The 18,883-nt window shown below is 44.2% G+C and overlaps 1 protein-coding gene across 2 annotated transcripts in view; it reads left to right on the forward strand.

The window, feature by feature from the left end:
• The first annotated feature begins 1,300 nt into the window (after window positions 1-1,300).
• Window positions 1,301-18,883, forward strand: part of LOC132884738 (membrane-spanning 4-domains subfamily A member 12-like) — a 29,375-nt gene continuing 11,792 nt past the window's right edge. The window contains exons 1-5 of one of the 2 annotated variants that reach the window (XM_060918635.1): window positions 1,301-1,494; window positions 8,407-8,597; window positions 12,551-12,661; window positions 13,288-13,344; window positions 15,233-15,382. In XM_060918635.1, the coding sequence (XP_060774618.1) occupies window positions 8,436-8,597; window positions 12,551-12,661; window positions 13,288-13,344; window positions 15,233-15,382 (480 nt within the window). In that variant the 5' untranslated portion in view covers window positions 1,301-1,494; window positions 8,407-8,435. The remainder of the gene's footprint in view (window positions 1,495-8,406; window positions 8,598-12,550; window positions 12,662-13,287; window positions 13,345-15,232; window positions 15,383-18,883) is intronic. The other variant, XM_060918636.1, reaches the window with a different exon arrangement.

Consider the following 18,883-nt stretch of genomic DNA (forward strand, 5'->3'; position numbering starts at 1 on the left):
ACGAGTTCACGCATAGTTTGCGCATAGTTTACGCACTTCCCGCATTGGCACGATGAGTTTGCGCAATTCGGACGGTGTCATGCCGACTTGGGCACGCCTGTGTCATGCACAACCTCATCCTCATCAGATACCCACACGCAATTTCAGAAGTGGACCGCGAAGATCCGGACACACATGATCTGATCCCTGGTGGATGGAGGACTGACCGACACCTGCAGGGGCTGCTGCCTCTAACCGGCCATCATACCCAGAAGGATGCAAAGGATCAGCGAGACTACCTGTCACATTACTACATGTCCCCTGCTGGTGCTGTCCCTTGGCAAGAAAGAATGGTAGTAGCTTCATGAGCTGCACCCACAATTGTTCCATTTTTGAAATAAAAGAAACGAAACTCCCCCCCAAAAAAAGTCATGAAGGAATAGAAAATAAAAGACATTAAAGAAAAAAGCAAGAAAAAAATTGCGAATGGCAAGAAGTGTCCGGGAAGCCCTATATATACCCCCGCACCGACGCGAGTGCCACTGTCGCGCAGTAGTCATGAACTGCTCATGAACTGCTCGTGAACTCGTCGTGAACTGCTCGTGCCATGCACAAACTGTTCATGAAGTGCGTAAACTAGTCGTGAATTGCTCGTGCCATCAATGCGTGACCGTGTCAGTGGGAAGGCACGGCCACGCTGCGACGCGCACCAATTCGTGAACATGTCGTGAACTACTCGTGAACTAGACGTGAGCTGTTCGTGAACTATTCGTGGCAGTTCGTGACAGTCGTGGCATGGCGCGCACTTCCACGCACTGGCACGCATCCTCCCGCATCGTCCCGACGAGTTCACGACGAGATCACGAACAGTTTGCGCATAGTTCACAACCCGGTCGCGAAATTTTGTCGTGACCAAAATTTTGAACATTTCAAAATTCTCGTCCCAACATGGCACGCAGTCACGATGGGTTTACGCACACTTCACGCCAGTTTACGACTAGTTTGCGCACTGGCACGACTCGAGTCGTGCCAATGCGTGCCACGGAATCGTGCAAGTGTCAGCCTAGCCTTAGTGCTTGGGCCCACGAATCCCTGCTTGCAGTTATATTTATCATTGCAGTCATGTTCCTGTTGCTGTGGACTTTTAAAGTTTACTCCAGGTCATGTTTCTAGGCAGCGCTGATGGTAATCGTTCTGCTCCTGCTGAAAATACTTCTGCTCTGTGGAACAAAAACAACAGCAGGCTTGGCTCTGATTCTCTCTGGAGCTCTGTGTCATGTTCAGACATCACATCTGGTTGCACAACTGCTTTGTGGGATTTTTTTTCTTTTCTTTTTTCATTCAGGTCTTGTATTTCGGCTCAATCTCGAGGCAGGAAATCTGTGTCACTGGAACTATAAACATCATTTCTGAAGAATACTGTAGGAGGAGTTTAGGATAACGGTACACTGACCAAATGAAAGTGTTGAGAGAGAGAGAGAGAGAGAGAGAGACTGCACTGCTAAAGGACAGGAGGTAAAATAAGCCTTTTTGTCTTTATTAAACTAAATGATTTCTATTGTTTTTAACAGACATGTAACAGGAGCAGATCAGTGTTTTCTTTAAAGAGAGGTAAAGGAGTGAAAAATGTTTTAAAATGGCTTCTTTTTCTGGTTTTGTCTTGCAAACTGGGTGACTGTAGAATTTTACTCCACAGTTTTACCTCAAATGTCAAGTTCAGTGTGAATAAAGTGATTATTTTCAGGATTGGACACAATACTGAGAAATGATACTGAAGTGAAAGTATAAATAATGTGTTAAAAAGTCTTGGTTAAAAATGGATGTAGAAAGTCAGAAGAAAAAAAAAAGTAGTCCAGGGTTATTTTGAAATGCATTTGATTATAAAAAGTTAATATTTCCAACTGATTTGATCTGATGAAATTAATGTAAGGTCACGTCTAATATGTTGAAAAAAATGTTAAAATGTAAAAAAAAAAGTCGTCAAACCTACCTAAGGACTCTTTGCACTCATCAGTCCTGGTTATTTATTTATTAAACGTACTTAAACTGAGAACCTTTTCCAAGGTCTTCCTTCACTGTAATTTATCAGCTTTAAGCTTCCCAGCTCAGAGACATGAATATCAGAAAACCTGTAACCATTTCACCATTTCAACACAAACGAAGGCAGATGTTTTAGCTCAGATTAGCTCATCTACAGAGAGCCACCCAAAACTAAAACACACTTTTACATGGTGATAAAAAAGGATAATGTGTTAAACTTGATAGCATACATGATATCATGGTTCAACAAAAAAAGACATGATGTGATAAATGGTGAAAAAAAATCACAATTTAATATACTGTGTGTCGAGATCACGAACATCATGGGGGGTAACTAGTGGGAAATACACCACTCGTACTTTTCATAGAAACTATGTCCAGGATATTGAGTATCATATGTCTCAATATTCTCACTCATGAGGAAATCGAGGAATTGTTTTGATAAATTTGGGGACTTTTTGCTTGTGAATGTCTCGATATAAAAAAAGAAAATCATACATTGGATTGAAGATATGAAGTTTATCTTCTTGTGTTGAAAAACTTGTATTTTTCAGACAAAATACATCACGGATCTGAGTGAGATATTTAAATAATATTGGCTGGCTTTTTTTCATGGTCTATCAGATATATTCCTTTCAGCTAGCATGATACGAATGAGTCGAAGGCGAGTAGCTGAATGGAATACAGTGGATATAAAAAGTTTACACACTCCGGTAAAATGATGAGTTTTTCTGATGTGCAGAAAATGAGACCATGATAAATAATTTCAAAACTTTTCCCAACTTTAATGTGACCTATAACCTGTACAATTCAATTGAAAAACAAAAAAATCTGTTTGGGGATAAAAAATAAAAAGTAAAAAATGTACAATAAGCTGGTTGCATAAGTGTGCACACCCTTAAACTAATACTTTGTTGAAGCACCTTTTGCTTTAATGACAGCATTCAGTCTTTTTGGGTTCACACCTGCCATCAATTAAAATAACTGATTGTAGAAGTCAGAACAGGTGGGTGGAGCACAGAAGTACGGCAGGACAGAACTGAGTTCAAAAAAACTATTTATTGTGTTCCCTTTTCAGGTTAAGCACACATACTCCCAGACACACACACACACACACAAGTCATCTGGTGCAGGAGAGAGCTCCCTTCCTCTGTTCTCTCTCTCCTTATATAGGGTGTGGTTGCTGGGAAGACACACAAACACAGGTTAATTGATCTCAGGTGAAGTGATTCTGTCACTTACCTTCCCTGACTCCGCCCTCCTGTCACAGACCGGCGCTTGACCACGCCCCCGCTGCCACATACCCCCACCGCCCGACTCAGGCCGGGCGCCCGTCCGGCCTGCAGCCGACTCCCCCCCCGCCTTGACGGGAGAGGAAGTCCGCCACGACCATCTACGCCCCCGGCCTGTGGACCACCTTGAAGTTGAAGGGTTGGAGTGCCAGATACCAACGGGTGATCCGCGCGTTGGCATCCTTCATGCGGTGGAGCCACTGGAGGGGCGCGTGGTCCGAACAGAGGGTGAAAGGGCGCCCCAGCAGGTAGTAACGGAGGGCGAGGACCTCCCACTTGATCGCCAGGCACTCCTTCTCAATCGTGCTGTAGCGCCCCTCACGCACTGACAGCTTCCGACTGATGTACAGGACCGGGCGGTCCTCCCCCTCCACCTGCTGGGACAAAACGGCCCCCAGCCCTCTGTCCGACGCATCCGTCTGTAACGTAAAAGGGAGAGAGAAGTCAGGGGAGTGTAAAAGTGGCCCCCCACACAGTGCAGCCTTTACTTCAGAGAAAGCCCGCTGACACTGCTCCGTCCACTGGACCGGATCTGGCGCCCCCTTTTTAGTGAGGTCAGTCAGCGGGCTGGTGACGTCCGAATATTTAGGTATAAACCTACGATAATAGCCAGCCAGCCCCAGGAACTGTCTCACCCCCTTTTTGGTCTTGGGCCTCGGGCAGGCCGCAATCGCTGCTGTCTTATTAATTTGGGGACGCACCTGCCCGTTGCCCAAGTGGAAGCCCAGATACCGTACTTCCACCCACCCAATTGCACACTTCTTTGGGTTGGCAGTGAGTCCCGCCCGCCTCAGCGACCTAAGGACGGCCCTCAGGTGTTGCAGGTGCCGCTGCCAGTCATTACTATAAATGATAATATCGTCCAAGTACGCGGCCGCATAGGTGGCGTGGGGCCGGAGGACCCTGTCCATCAGCCGCTGAAACGTAGCGGGCGCCCCAAACAGCCCAAACGGAAGTGTGACGAACTGGTGTAAGCCGAACGGTGTGGAAAAGGCCGTTTTCTCCCGGGATAATGGAGTCAAGGGGATCTGCCAATATCCCTTCTTCAAATCCAGTGTCGAGTAAAAGCGAGCCGTGCCTAGTCGATCGAGCAGCTCATCAATATGAGGCATTGGGTACGCGTCAAATTTAGACACCGCGTTGACTTTTCTATAGTCCACACAGAACCGGACCGAGCCGTCGGCCTTGGGAACCAAGACCACCGGGCTGCTCCAGTCGCTGTGGGACTCCTCGACGATGCCCATTTCGAGCATGGCCTGAAGTTCCTCCCGAACCACCTTTTTTTTTGTGTTCGGGTAGCCTGTAAGGGCGGCTACGCACTACCACCCCCGGGGGCGTCTCTATGTGGTGTTCTATGAGGTTAGTGCGACCGGGCAGGGGCGAGAACACATCCGAAAACTCGGCCTGCAACTGGGCGACCTCCGTGAGTTGGGTCGGGGAGAGGTGGTCTCCACAGGGGACCGGAGAGGTACGTGATGCCAATGTCCCTTTTTGAACCTCCGGCCCCAGCTCCGCCTTCTCCGGAACTGCCGACACCAACGCCACGGGGACCTCCTCGTTCCATAGTTTTAGCAGATTGAGGTGGTAGATCTGTAGCGCCCCACCCCTGTCTGTTCGCCTCACCTCATAGTCGACGTCCCCGACTCGCCGTGTGACCTCAAAGGGCCCTTGCCACTTGGCGATCAATTTGGAGCTCGACGTGGGCAACAGTACGAGTACTTTATCTCCCGGTGTGAACTCTCTAAGGCGCGTACCCTTGTTGTACAGGCGGGCTTGCCGTTCCTGGGCCTGACGCAAATTCTCCTGAGTTAGGTGGGTGAGCGTGTGGAGTTTTGCGCGCAGGTCCATAACGTACTGAATTTCGTTCTTACTTTGTGAAGGTCCCTCCTCCCAATTTTCCCGCAGCACGTCCAAGATGCCACGCGGCTTACGCCCATATAATAATTCGAACGGGGAGAACCCCATGGAGGCTTGGGGGACCTCTCGCACTGAGAACAGCAAGGGTTCGAGCCACTTATCCCAATTACGTGCGTCCTCACTTACGAATTTCTTAATAATATTTTTGAGGGTGCGGTTGAACCGTTCCACTAAACCGTCCGTTTGTGGGTGATATACGCTGGTGCGGATCGGCTTTATCCCCAATAACCCATACAGTTCGCGCAGTGTTCGTGACATAAACGTAGTGCCTTGGTCAGTCAGAATCTCTTTCGGGATTCCAACTCGGGAGATGACGCGGAAGAGTGCCTCTGCAATACTGCGTGCTGAGATATTGCGCAGAGGCACTGCTTCCGGGTATCGCGTTGCATAGTCCACCAGAACTAATATAAAGTGGTACCCTCGTGCTGACCAATCTAATGGCCCGACGAGATCCATCCCAATTCTCTCAAACGGGGTCTCGATTAACGGTAGAGGGTGCAAAGGCGCTTTTGGAATGGCCGCTGGGTTTACTAACTGGCATTCGTGGCATGCCGTACACCACCTACGGACATCGCCGCGAATCCCCGGCCAATAGAATCGGGCCATTATTCGGACTAGTGTTTTATCCTGCCCTAAGTGTCCAGCCATGGGATTAAAGTGAGCCGCCTGGAATACCAATTCCCGGCGGCTCCTTGGAATCAAAAGCTGCGTGACTCGCTCTTTAGTTTGAGTGTCCTGCGTCACTCGGTATAATCTATCCTTCAAAATCGCGAAGTAAGGGAAGGACAGGGTGGCGTTCGGCGGGAGCGTTTGACCATCGATTACTCTCACTTGGTCAAACGCATGTCGCAGAGTCTCGTCTCGCGACTGCTCTAATGGGAAATCCGCGAGGGATTCCCCAATAGAGAGAGGAGGAGCCAGCGGCTCCTCACTCTGACGTGGAGATGACGTAGACGGCTCTGTGACAGCTGCTCCCGCCAAAGCGACACCGGGACCTCCCCCTGTCAACTGGCAGGACCCACTCTCTACTAGGCGCATCATTAAACCCCGAAATCCCGGCCAATCCGTCCCCAAAATTAAAGAGTGGGTAAGGCGGGGATTAACCGCCGCCTTCACTATAAATTTTTCCCCTCTGAAAATAATGTGGACCGACACCAAAGGGTAGCGGTGAACATCCCCGTGCACACATAACACCTTCACCCCTTGTGCTCCCCCCAATGCCTCGTTTTGAACCAGGCTTTGGCGAATTGAGGTCTGATTACAACCAGAATCCACCAACGCCTGATATGTAGCCCCTTGGATACTCACCGGTATGCGATACGCTCCGGCCCGATCGAGGGCGGCCTCTGGCGCGTCGGGGATCCGAACCACCGCGCCCACTTCCATTGCTGTGCACTGCTGTTGAAGGTGATCCGGCTCCCCGCAGCGCCAGCAAACTGGCCCGGGCTTTCCCTCTGCACCGGTGATCTGGGGCTCACTCACCTGAGGTGGGGGAGAGACAGACACAGAAGGGAGAAATGGGAGGGCACCGCGGGTGCGCCGGGCCAGCTGGGGAGGAGCCGGCCCCCGCCTCCGCGGTGGGGGAATGGGGCGAGGACGGGACACAGGAGGAGGGGGAGAGAGAGAGAGAGAGAGAGAGAAGAGGAGAGAGGAGATGATGTCATCTGCTGTCCTGCCGCTGGGACAGCCGCCAAATGGTCCTCCGCCAGCTCGACTGCTTGATCCAATGACGCCGGGCGGTGGCACCGGACCCACTCCGCCGTTCCTGCTGGTAAGCGAGCGACGAACTGTTCCAGCGCCACCTGGTCGAGGATTCCTTCGGCGTCGCGGTTGTTGGCCCTCAGCCACCACCAGCAGGCGTCCCGGAGCTGCTGGCCAAACGCGAACGGCCGGCCGACTTCCTCCAGGCGCAGCGCGCGGAAGCGCTGGCGCTGCTGTTCTGGAGTGCGCCCCACGCGCTGGAGGACGGCCCGGCGGAGGTCCGCGTAGGCCAGCCGGCGGTCGGCGGGGAGCTGTAGCACGGCCAGCTGTGCTTCTCCCGTGAGCAGGGGGAGGAGGCGCGCCGCGCGCTGCTCCATCGGCCACCCCGAGGCTTCGGCGACTTGCTCAAAGAGCATGATGAACGCCTCGGGGTCATCCTGCGGGCCCATCTTGGTGACAGTGAGGGGAGACGGGCCCGCGGCAGGAGCGCTGGTGGACCCCGCCGACGCGAGGAGGTGCCGGAACACCTGTCGATCTTCTTGTTGGGCCAACACCAGGGCCTCGAACCGCTCTTCTTGCTCCTTTCGGAGGGTGAGTAGCGCCTGGTGCTGGCTTTGCTGGGCCGTGGCAAGGGCGTGGACCAGTTCAGCAAACGGGGAGGACTCCATGGGGCTGCTGTGCTCCAATCCCGGGTTTCGGCACCACTGTAGAAGTCAGAACAGGTGGGTGGAGCACAGAAGTACGGCAGGACAGAACTGAGTTCAAAAAAACTATTTATTGTGTTCCCTTTTCAGGTTAAGCACACATACTCCCAGACACACACACACACACACAAGTCATCTGGTGCAGGAGAGAGCTCCCTTCCTCTGTTCTGTCTCTCCTTATATAGGGTGTGGTTGCTGGGAAGACACACAAACACAGGTTAATTGATCTCAGGTGAAGTGATTCTGTCACTTACCTTCCCTGACTCCGCCCTCCTGTCACAGACCGGCGCTTGACCACGCCCCCGCTGCCACACTGATTAACACCAAATAAAGTTCAGACATTTACTCAGTTGCATTCTCCAGCAAAAGCAATAAGCTGTATATCTGATATACCATGAAATAAAGCCATTATTATTATTATTATTATTATTATTATTATTATTATTATCCATACACATTCATTTCAGGTGTTCAACGCGTCTTTCTCTTTCAAAATTCTCTCAAAATCTTACGTATTTAATGAAACAAAACTGGCGGCCATGTTTGTTTACAAACTGTCCCAGCCGCTCGCTAGTGCAGAAGTTTTATGTCTCTGACGTGTGATGTCATGTTGTCTTGACAACCATGCAATATTGTAAACCATATTCAATGTTCAATCTCTATTGGGTAGAGTGATGTAATACATGTAGGATAAGCGATATGCTCATTTCTACTCCAGTTTCGTCTCACATTATCCCATCACACTGATAGTGAAAGTGTTTTTTTGTTCACAGATTAATCACACAGAGGTGCTTTATTAAAGATGGCCAGCGCTTCGATCCCGCTCACTAATGTGGGAAGTGGCTACACCATCGTCAGTCAGGTTCTTCCCTCATCAACAGCCCCGACTACAGCCGGACAAAATCCCTGTCAGACAATCAGCCCACTGCAGAAATTCCTGAAAGGAGAACCGAAAGCTCTGGGAGTAAGTTAAACAATTACATCATAAATAAATAAATTGAATAAATTTATTATTATTATTAAATCTAAACATGTTATTTTTTAAAAATGTGTTGCACATTATTTAACAAGAAAATGCAATAATTAACTTCAAAAAACATTAAAATAAAAACTTGTTAAAATTTGGTGGATTTTTTCATATTGTTCATATTAAATTACCAAATAAAATATTTTAACCTCTCAAATGAATACACAAATCTGGAATAATAAAATAAATAGGAAAATAGACAGTACAAAAGTAAATGTGAAAATGTAAGAAATTAAGTGCTTGAAAATAAAACATAAATTAACCCAGTGTAACCAGAAATGAAACAAAACAATAATTATAATTACAATATATTTGAAAATAATAATAATAATAACTCTAATAAAAATACACTGAAGCCTAAATTAAATTAATACATTCATAAAATATCTGATTACATTTTTAATTAATTCTGTAAATATTACTATAAAATAACATGTAAAAATATAAACTTTTGCTAAGGATAATTGATATCTTTCTATTTTATTACATAAAAAAATAATCTAAAAAGAAAACAACCTTTACACCAGCGAGCCAAAACTGCGTGACCTCCTGTCGAATTTGCTGTTGGTCATCTGTGTGCCGCCAAAACAGCTCTGACTCACTGAGACAATGAATCTACAACAAGACCTCTGAAGGCGTGCTGTGCAGTCTGGCAGCAAGACGTTATCAGCAGATCCAGGACACCACCTGGAGCTCTTCATCATGTTCCTCAAACCATTTCCAATGTGCAGTGAAGGGGTGTACCTGGTCCTCAGGAATGTACGAGGTGAATGCAGGACCCCAGGGAGCATCACACCAGCTTTTCTTCTTCACATAGTGCATCCTGGTGCTTCCTGGTGACCTGCTTCCATCGCTTCAAGGTCCAGTTCTGACACTTTCATGCCCATTGTAGATGCTTTCTCAGGGCACAAAGGTCAGCATGGGGTCGGTGACTGGTCCTGCAGATACACAGCTTCATAGTCAGCAGTGTGTTGTGTCTCATTCCTCCTAATCATCATTAATCATCAGTAACCTTTCCAGTAGCCCTCTTGTTGGTTTGGAGCAGATGGGATTGTCTTCATTACCCTCAGCACCGTGTCCCATATCCAACCCATCGACACCAAGAACCGACTGTCACTTACCGTCGGGTCGAGTACATCATACACACTGACACGTGCCGTCATTACAGGACACCTGTGACGGTCATCATGTTTTGGCTCGGTGATGTAAATGAGTGTGGTTGGGCATATCAGGTGAAAATTCAAATTAAATCCAAATTGTGCAACTTGAACCTTGTCTCACTGAATTCAGAATTGAATGCAGAACAACAGACTTTTTACAGAATTAAAATATGTTTATCCGTTCTTGAGATATTACAAATCAAAGCATGAAGAAATGGTTTAATTTTTAGAAAACTGTATGAGGATCACATCCAATCAGAACAAAAGGTTTTTTTTCTTAATCACTTTTCTATTTTTTAAGATATTTACATGGAAATTGGTTGGAACACAGATGGCTGTATAGTCAATGCAACATTTGAAAAACAAATTAGTAAAAACAAATTATGCAAATTAGTATTCAATTAGTATTACTTATACTAATTCAGTAAAAATTTTAAATCGGTCCACTCTCTTCTTCAAAGTTTTACCAAATGGCTTTATTTGTGCAATATAAAGCTGATCTTAATTCTCATTTATACATCACAAAGAAGGAGAAATCAATGTTAATTATAAAATCTATATAAATAAACACTGAACATCTCACATCTACCATTCTCTATCAAAATTAAAAAAGAATAAAAGATTATTTCTAATCTTCTCTTTGTGCTCTGTAGGCCTTTGTATTTCTCAGTAGGGCTGACTAGTGTTTATATGAAAGAATATAAATGATTATTTCACAGCTTTCAAGGCGAACCTCGAAAAAAAAAAAACTGTGAGATCCACATCCAATAAACAATTCACATTAACTGAACTGAAATTGATGCTTACGTTTCTGACTTCCGGTTTTTTAAAATCTCATTCTGACCACTAAGAACTCGATATTTTTCACCTAAAACAACTCCAGTAATTATAAAATAGTTATTTATTTACATGAATTAGTTTGATTTAAAAAAGTAGGTAAAGCTATGAAAACTCACTTCAAAGTCTCAAAACTAGCAGAGGGAAAATGTTGCTGAAACCTTCATCAGAAACAGTGAGAGCGAGAGAACATCCCAATAAAAGTGATCTGATTGATACTGATGAGTAATCCAGTGGGAAACCGATCAGGAGAGAGAGAGAGAGAGCCTGACTGCTTTCCCGTGACTCAAAAAGAAAAACATCATGAGTTTCCTGACGTACCGCGAGCAGAGTTTTTACTCTGTTGTTCCGACTTCAACCTGTCGTTACTCCCAAAGTACTGAACAGATCTTAACCAGATACATTTCTGTGGAAAGCAGAGATTATAAGCTTTTTAATGAGACGATTCACGATAGAAAATATTCAAGAGTTAATCAATGACAGGTTTGGAAACTTATGCCATGTACACACGTAGCCGGGTATTTTTAAAACCGAACATTTCCCCCCCCCCCCCCCCCCCGTTTATAAAAATGTTTTATCCACACCACCTCGTCTTCGAAAAAAATCCCTTCCACACATAACCGAACATCTGCGTTTTCAATCACATTCATAAGCATTCCAAACCTGTAGATGGCTATTTCCCCAAATCCTACCCCCTAATCACATCGCCTGTGCTCTTGGAGCAGTAGTTGGGCTTCTAAAATTAAACCTGTAAATAGCACCTGCACAATAATTAACGCTTTCAAGGCACTACTCCGATCCATTACTCTTTAGCTAGCCGCACACTACGCCGATTTTCAGCGTACCGAGCCAACTGAAGTCGCGAGTCAGGCGTAAAGACTAGTTTCCGATGGTACCGACTCGTCTCACAGCCGATTCGAAAAACTAATCGGGAGCCAGACTGATCGGCGAGAGTCGCTAGCAATAGCCAATCATATCTTTCGCATATAACACGTGACATCATTAAACAATTTCTAGCGCGAGAAATACGTGTTGGTAGCACCTAATGCAGGTATATACTGTAATTCCACAGACTGAAGCTTTATCCATAGACACAGTGGGCTGGAAAGCCACTCTGCTCAAGTTGTGTGGCTGAATTCCAAATCGCTTTAACTCCCCTATATAAGTGCACTATTTAAGGTTGGGAATAATAGCTCATGCAGCCTAGATAGTGCGCTACATATTCCATGTTGTGTCATTTGTAATTCAGCCTGTAGCATCTTCAAGTGTTGGATTTAACAGTAACTATATCCAATAGCCAATCACAAAGCTATTAAGTTGTCACGTGTCGCTTCAATCGCAACTGCACTCGTCAACAGTCGGGGGATATGTGCGTGCCCTGTCGGGAGTCGGCTCTGAAATGGGTCGGTTCGGTACCGCGTGGATCGCCGTGGTGTGCGGCTAGCATGCTTAATCTGGCTTCTGCAGTAAACAAAGGTCGCACGTTTGACGTCAGGGCAGATTTGTTGTCATTTTTTTGGCGCAGATCGTGACGTTCTAAAACGCAAAACTCCGGTTATCTCTGTCTACACGAAAAGGCATACACGGAGTTTTCAAAAATCTTCACTTTGCCCGGAGTTTTTTTAAATATTCGTTTTTGATGTGTTTTCATGTGGATGACAGGCCAAAACGTAGAAAAATATCTTCGATTTAGCAGATACCCGGCTACGTGTAGACGGGGTCTTAGATGATCGTCTGCATGGACAATTTTCACAGCGAGCATCTGAGACGCCTACTGAGTGTGATAATTTATTTGTTCTTCACTACAAATACTTTGCATAAGAAACATGAATATAGTTTGCAAAAATACTGCAAGTTTATTTGTGTGTTTCTGCTTTTTGTTTTTAACCACAGACTGTCCAAATAATGGTCGGTGTGTTGACAATCTTGTTTGGTATCGTGCTCGCGATGTTTCCTGAAAGCATCAGCGTGTTAACTGGAGTCGTGTTCTGGGGCTCGCTGTTCGTAAGGCTTCTTCAGTTTTCTTGACTTTTACACTACCGTTCAAAAGTTTGGGGTCACCCAGACAATTTTGTGTTTTCCATGAAACGTCACACTTTTATTTCCCACCATAAGTTGTAAAATGAATAGAAAATATTGTCAAGACATTTTTCTGGCCATTTTGAGCATTTAATCGACCCCACAAATGTGATGCTCCAGAAACTCAATCTGCTCAAAGGAAGGTCAGTTTTATAGCTTCTCTAAAGAGCTAAACTGTTTTCAGCTGTGCTAACATGATTGTACAAGGGTTTTCTAATCATCCATTAGCCTTCTGAGGCAATGAGCAAACACATTGTACCATTAGAACACTGGAGTGAGAGTTGCTGGAAATGGGCCTCTATACACCTATGGAGATATTGCACCAAAAACCAGACATTTGCAGCTAGAATAGTCATTTACCACATTAGCAATGTATAGAGTGGATTTCTGATTCGTTTAAAGTGATCTTCATTGAAAAGAACAGTGCTTTTCTTTCAAAAATAAGGACATTTCAAAGTGACCCCAAACTTTTGAACGGTAGTGGATATGTATATTATTCAGTGTCAGTTTCAGGGAAAAAAAAGAAAAAAAAACTATTTCTGCTCTTGCAGCACATCAGCGCTGGTTCTCTGGCTGTTGCAGCAAACAACAAACTGAATTGCTGTGTGGTAGGTAAACACCAACAGCATTTTTACGCCAACTGTTTGTGTGTTTTCACCTTCTTTTGCATGGAAACACACACACACACACACACACACACACACACACAAATGGAGGAAAAGCAGTTTGTCTTAAAGGAACAGTCCACCGTACTTCCATAATGAAATATGCTCTTATCTGAATTGAGACGAGCTGCTCCGTACCTCTCCGAGCTTTGCGCGACCTCCCAGTAAGTCAGACGCAGTCAGACGCGCTGTCACTCCTGTTAGCAATGTAGCTAGGCTCAGCATGGACAATGGTATTTTTTGGGGCTGTAGCTAGATGCGACCAAACTCTTCCGCATTTTTCCTGTTTACATAGGTTTATATGACCAGTGATATGAAACAAGTTCAGTTACACAAATTGAAACGTAGCGATTTTCTATGCTATGGAAAGTCCGCACTATAATGACAGGCGTACTAACACCTTCTGCGCGCTTCGGCAGCGCATTGATACGGAGCTCAGATATCAATGCGCTGTCGAAGCGCGCAGAAGGTGTTAGTATGCCTGTCATTATAGTGCAGACTTTCCATAGCATAGAAAATCGTTACGTTTCAATTTGGGTAACTGAACTTGTTTTCATGTCACTGGTCATATAAACCTATGTAAACAGGAAAAACGCGGAAGAGTTTGGTCGCATCTAACTACAGCCCCAAAAAATACCTTTGGCCATGCTGAGCCTAGCTACATTGCTAACAGGAGTGACAGCGCGTCTGACTGCGTCTGACTGACTGGGAGGTCGCGCAAAGCTCGGAGAGGTACAGAGCAGCTCGTCTCAATTCAGATAAGAGCATATTTCATTATGGAAGTACGGTGGACTGTTCCTTTAAACTGATTCTTTCTTGAATTGCTGAATGAATTTCATTAATGCTTTCTATCTTTTCATTTACTTTCCTAATTAATCTCCCGATTAATTCCGTCTGCTCCTGCAGTATTTTGAAACATTACCTGTAGTCACAGTTTCACAAGCCACCCTAAAATGAAGAGTACTGTATACCTGGAGTACATGTATACCTGGAGTACTTTAAAAGACATGGACATCCTTCCTACGTCCGTCCACCGGCACTGGTTCTTCGATATCACAAAACAGGAGTCTCAAAAAAAGCTGAAACTTTGAGACAGTAAATAATGAAATGAAACCACGAGTCCAAGAAAACGGATGATGTCCATGTAGGAAAAAAACAACAACAAATTTTAAGAACCCTAAGAAGGATTTTTTTTAGGGTGTGGAATATTGGATTCGAGAAGAAAAATTCCTGAGTAAGATTTTAATCGGTGAGAGGCGGCGTTATTGTCATTTGCCTGAACGTGGAGATGAACATGAATCCTCTCACTAATTAGAAATCATGTACTGTATCAGAGTTCAGGGAGTGACTGCAGTGTGTTCAATTACCTGAAGTTTCCAGAGAAACAGAACATTTCTGATAAAAGTCCTACATTTGATTTGTGTTTATATTTCATATCAGAATATGAAGAATATGGGTAGAAAGTTGAAAGAGGGGGTGAATGCTTGTGCAAGACACTGTAAATGGAGGTAGTAAAATGAAACAAGACAGGATGCTTCAGATAAAAGTCTTTTCGTTCAATAAATAAATCAATAAATCATAAAAACAATTTTAATTTGAATCAACGAAGGCAGTTTTCATGTTTAATGTAAAGCACATCGCTAAAATCACTGTAGTTATGTTAAAAAAAACAGATAGGCTTACTGTGGATGAGCCGACGACTGATGAACATTTACCGTATGTTAAAAGTTTGCTCTTGTTCCTTCAGTTCAAGTTTCATTTCTAGAATTTTTATGGATTCTGATTGAGAACTACTGTAGCTGGGGTCTGACTTTTGTTTTTTTCCCCTCAGGTGAAGGCCACTATGGTGGTCAATATTCTTAGTACAATAGTTGCAGGAATCGCCATCATCATACTTTCCATAGATTTGGTGATCACCCCAATTTTCGGATACTGCTACAATCTAGATGGGTATGGTTGCAGGAATTGGAATCTTGCAGTGGTATGATTTATTTATTTATTGCTATTTTAGCATGAGGTGCATAAGGGAAGAAAATACCCAAATAAAAGAAATTAAAAACAATACAAATAAAATGAGAAGGGCTCCATATTAGAATATCCAGATGGTTACCCATCTGGGACGTTGATCCATACATGTATAGGTCTACTGAATACACAGCTTTCAGCTGATTATATCAGAATCTGGATCCTGATCTGGATCAAGATCAAAATCACATCTTGAACAAAGGATAATACTAAAGCTGTCCGCCAAATTTCATCCAAATCCATTCACTACTTTTAGAGTGATGTTATATATAGATATATAGCTACCTCCTGGATCCGCATACATACATATCTGGATTTGCATCAAAATTTAATTAATTGTTCCTCAGCCCATGGATCAACTTTCCTCCAAATTTCATTCAAATCTGTTCATGACTTTTCGAGTTACATTGGGAACAAACTAGCAAACAAACAAACTCATGGAAGAAAAAAATATAACCTCCTCTAAGAAAGTTTGCGGAGGGAAAAAAGAAAAAATTAATATGTACGGTAGCATCATAAAGCAAGTGCAAAAAATTTAAAAATATATTAAAAAGTGAAAATATTTTCTGAAAATTTGAATACAAAATTTATAATATAATATAAATTTATGGAATATATAATTTAGCAGCCCTGTGATGACCTGGCGACTTGTCCAGGGTGTACCCCGCCTTTCGCCCGTTGTCAGCTGGGATAGGCTCCAGCTCGCCTGCGACCCTGTAGAACAGGATAAAGCGGCTAGAGATAATGAGATGAGATGAAATGAGATGAGATATAATTTAGCTGCAGTGATATCCATGTTGCAGAGGTATTATTTGTTTATTTATTTATATATATATATATTTTAGCATGAGGTGTGTATGGGTAAAAATTCCAATAAATAGAGAAATAAATAAAGAGTAAAATGAAGCAAAAAGTGAAAATATTTTCTCAATATTTTAATGCAAAAAATTATATATAAAAAGTTGTTTATATAAACTTATATACGCAAGTAGCTGCAGTGATAGCCATGTTGCAGTGGCATTATTTATTTATTTATTTATTTACATATTTACATTTTAGCATGAGGTGTGTATGGGTAAAAAAAATAGGCATAAATTATATACAGTGGTGCTTGAAAGTTTGTGAACCCTTTAGAAGTTTCTATATTTCTGCATAAATATGACCTAAAACATCATCAGATTTTCACACAAGTCCTAAAAGTAGATAAAGAGAACCCAGTTAAACAAATGAGACAAAAATATTATACTTGGTCATTTATTTATTGAGGAAAATGATCCAAAATTACCTATCTGTGAGTGGTAAAAGTATGTGAACCCTTGCTTTCAGTATCTGATGTGACCCCCTTGTGCAGCAATAACTGCAACTAAACGTTTGCGGTAACTGTTGATCAGTCCTGCACACCGGCTTGGAGGAATTTTAGCCCGTTCCTCCGTACAGAACAGCTTCAACTCTGGGATGTTGGTGGGTTTCCTCACATGAACTGCTCGCTTCAGGTCCTTCCACAACATTTCCATTGGATTAAGGTCAGGACTTTGACTTGGCCATTCCAAAACATTAACTTTATTTTTCTTTAACCATTCTTTGGTAGAATGACTTGTGTGCTTAGGGTCATTGTCTTGCTGCATGACCCACCTTCTCCTGAGATTCAGTTCATGGACAGATGTCCTGACATTTTCCTTTAGAATTTGCTGGTATAATTCAGAATTCATTGTTCCATCAATGATGGCAAGCCGTCCTGGCCCAGATGCAGCAAAACAGGCCCAAACCATGATACTACCACCACCATGTTTCACAGATGGGATAAGGTTCTTATGCTGGAATGCAGTGTTTTCCTTTCTCCAAACATACAGCTTCTCATTTAAACCAAAAAGTTCTATTTTGGTCTCATCCATCCACAAAACATTTTTCCAATAGCCTTCTGGCTTGTCCACGTGATCTTTAGCAAACTGTAGATGAGCAGCAATGTTCTTTTTGGAGAGCAGTGGCTTTCTCCTTACAATCCTGCCATGCACACCATTGTTGTTCAGTGTTCTCCTGATGGTGGACTCATGAACATTAACACTAGGCAATGTGAGAGAGGGCTTCAGTTGTTTAGAAGTTACCCTGGGGTCCTTTGTGACCTCGCCGACTACACGCCTTGCTCTTGGAGTGATCTTTGTTGGTCGACCACTCCTGGGGAGGGTAACAATGGTCTTGAATTTCCTCCATTTGTACACAATCTGTCTGACTGTGGATTGGTGGAGTCTAAACTCTTTAGAGATGATTTTCTAACCTTTTCCAGCCTGATGAGTATCAACAATGCTTTTTCTGAGGTCCTCAGAAATCTCCTTTGTTCGTGCCATGATACACTTCCACAAACATGTGTTGTGAAGATCAGACTTTGATAGATCCCTGTTCTTTAAATAAAACAGGGTGCCCACTCACACCTGATTGTCATCCCATTGATTGAAAACACCTGACTCTAATTTCACCTTCAAATTAACTGCTAATCCTAGAGGTTCACATACTTTTGCCACTCACAGATATGTAATATTGGATCATTCTCCTCAATAAATAAATTTAATCTCATATCATCTCTAGCCGGTTTATCCTGTTCTACAGGGTCGCAGGCAAGCTGGAGCCTATCCCAGCTGACTACGGGCGAAAGGCGGGGTACACCCTGGACAAGTCACCAGGTCATCACACTGCTGACACATAGACACAGACAACCATTCACACTCACATGCACACCTACGGTCAATTTAGAGTCACGAGTTAACCTAACCTGCATGTCTTTGGACTGTGGGGGAAACCAGAGCACCCGGAAAAAACCCATGCGGACAACATGCAAACTCCGCACAGAAAGGCCCTCGAACCCAGACCTTCTTGCTTTGAGGCAACAGCACTAACCACTACACCACCGTGCCGCTCAATAAATAAATCTCATCTCATTATCTCTAGCCGCTTTATCCTTCTACAGGGTCGCAGGCGAGCTGGAGCCTATCCCAGCTGACTATGGGCGAAAGGCGGGGTACACCCTGGACAAGTCGCCAGGTCATCACAGGGCTGACACATAGACACAGACAACCATTCACACCTACGATCAATTTAGAGTCACCAGTTAACCTAACCTGCATGTCTTTGGACTGTGGGGGAAACCGGAGCACCCGGAGGAAACCCACGCGGACACGGGGAGAACATGCAAACTCTACACAGAAAGGCTCTCGCCGGCCCCGGGGCTCGAACCCAGGACCTTCTTGCTGTGAGGCGACAGCGCTAACCACTACACCACCGTGCCGCCCCTCAATAAATAAATGACCAAGTATAATATTTTTGTCTCATTTGTTTAACTGGGTTCTCTTTATCTATTTTTAGGACTTGTATGAAAATCTGATGATGTTTTAGGACATATTTATGCAGAAATATAGAAAATTCTAAAGGGTTCACAAACTTTCAAGCACCACTGTATATATATATA

The sequence above is a fragment of the Neoarius graeffei genome, chromosome 4 (assembly GCF_027579695.1).
Source record: "Neoarius graeffei isolate fNeoGra1 chromosome 4, fNeoGra1.pri, whole genome shotgun sequence".
NCBI lineage: Eukaryota > Metazoa > Chordata > Actinopteri > Siluriformes > Ariidae > Neoarius > Neoarius graeffei.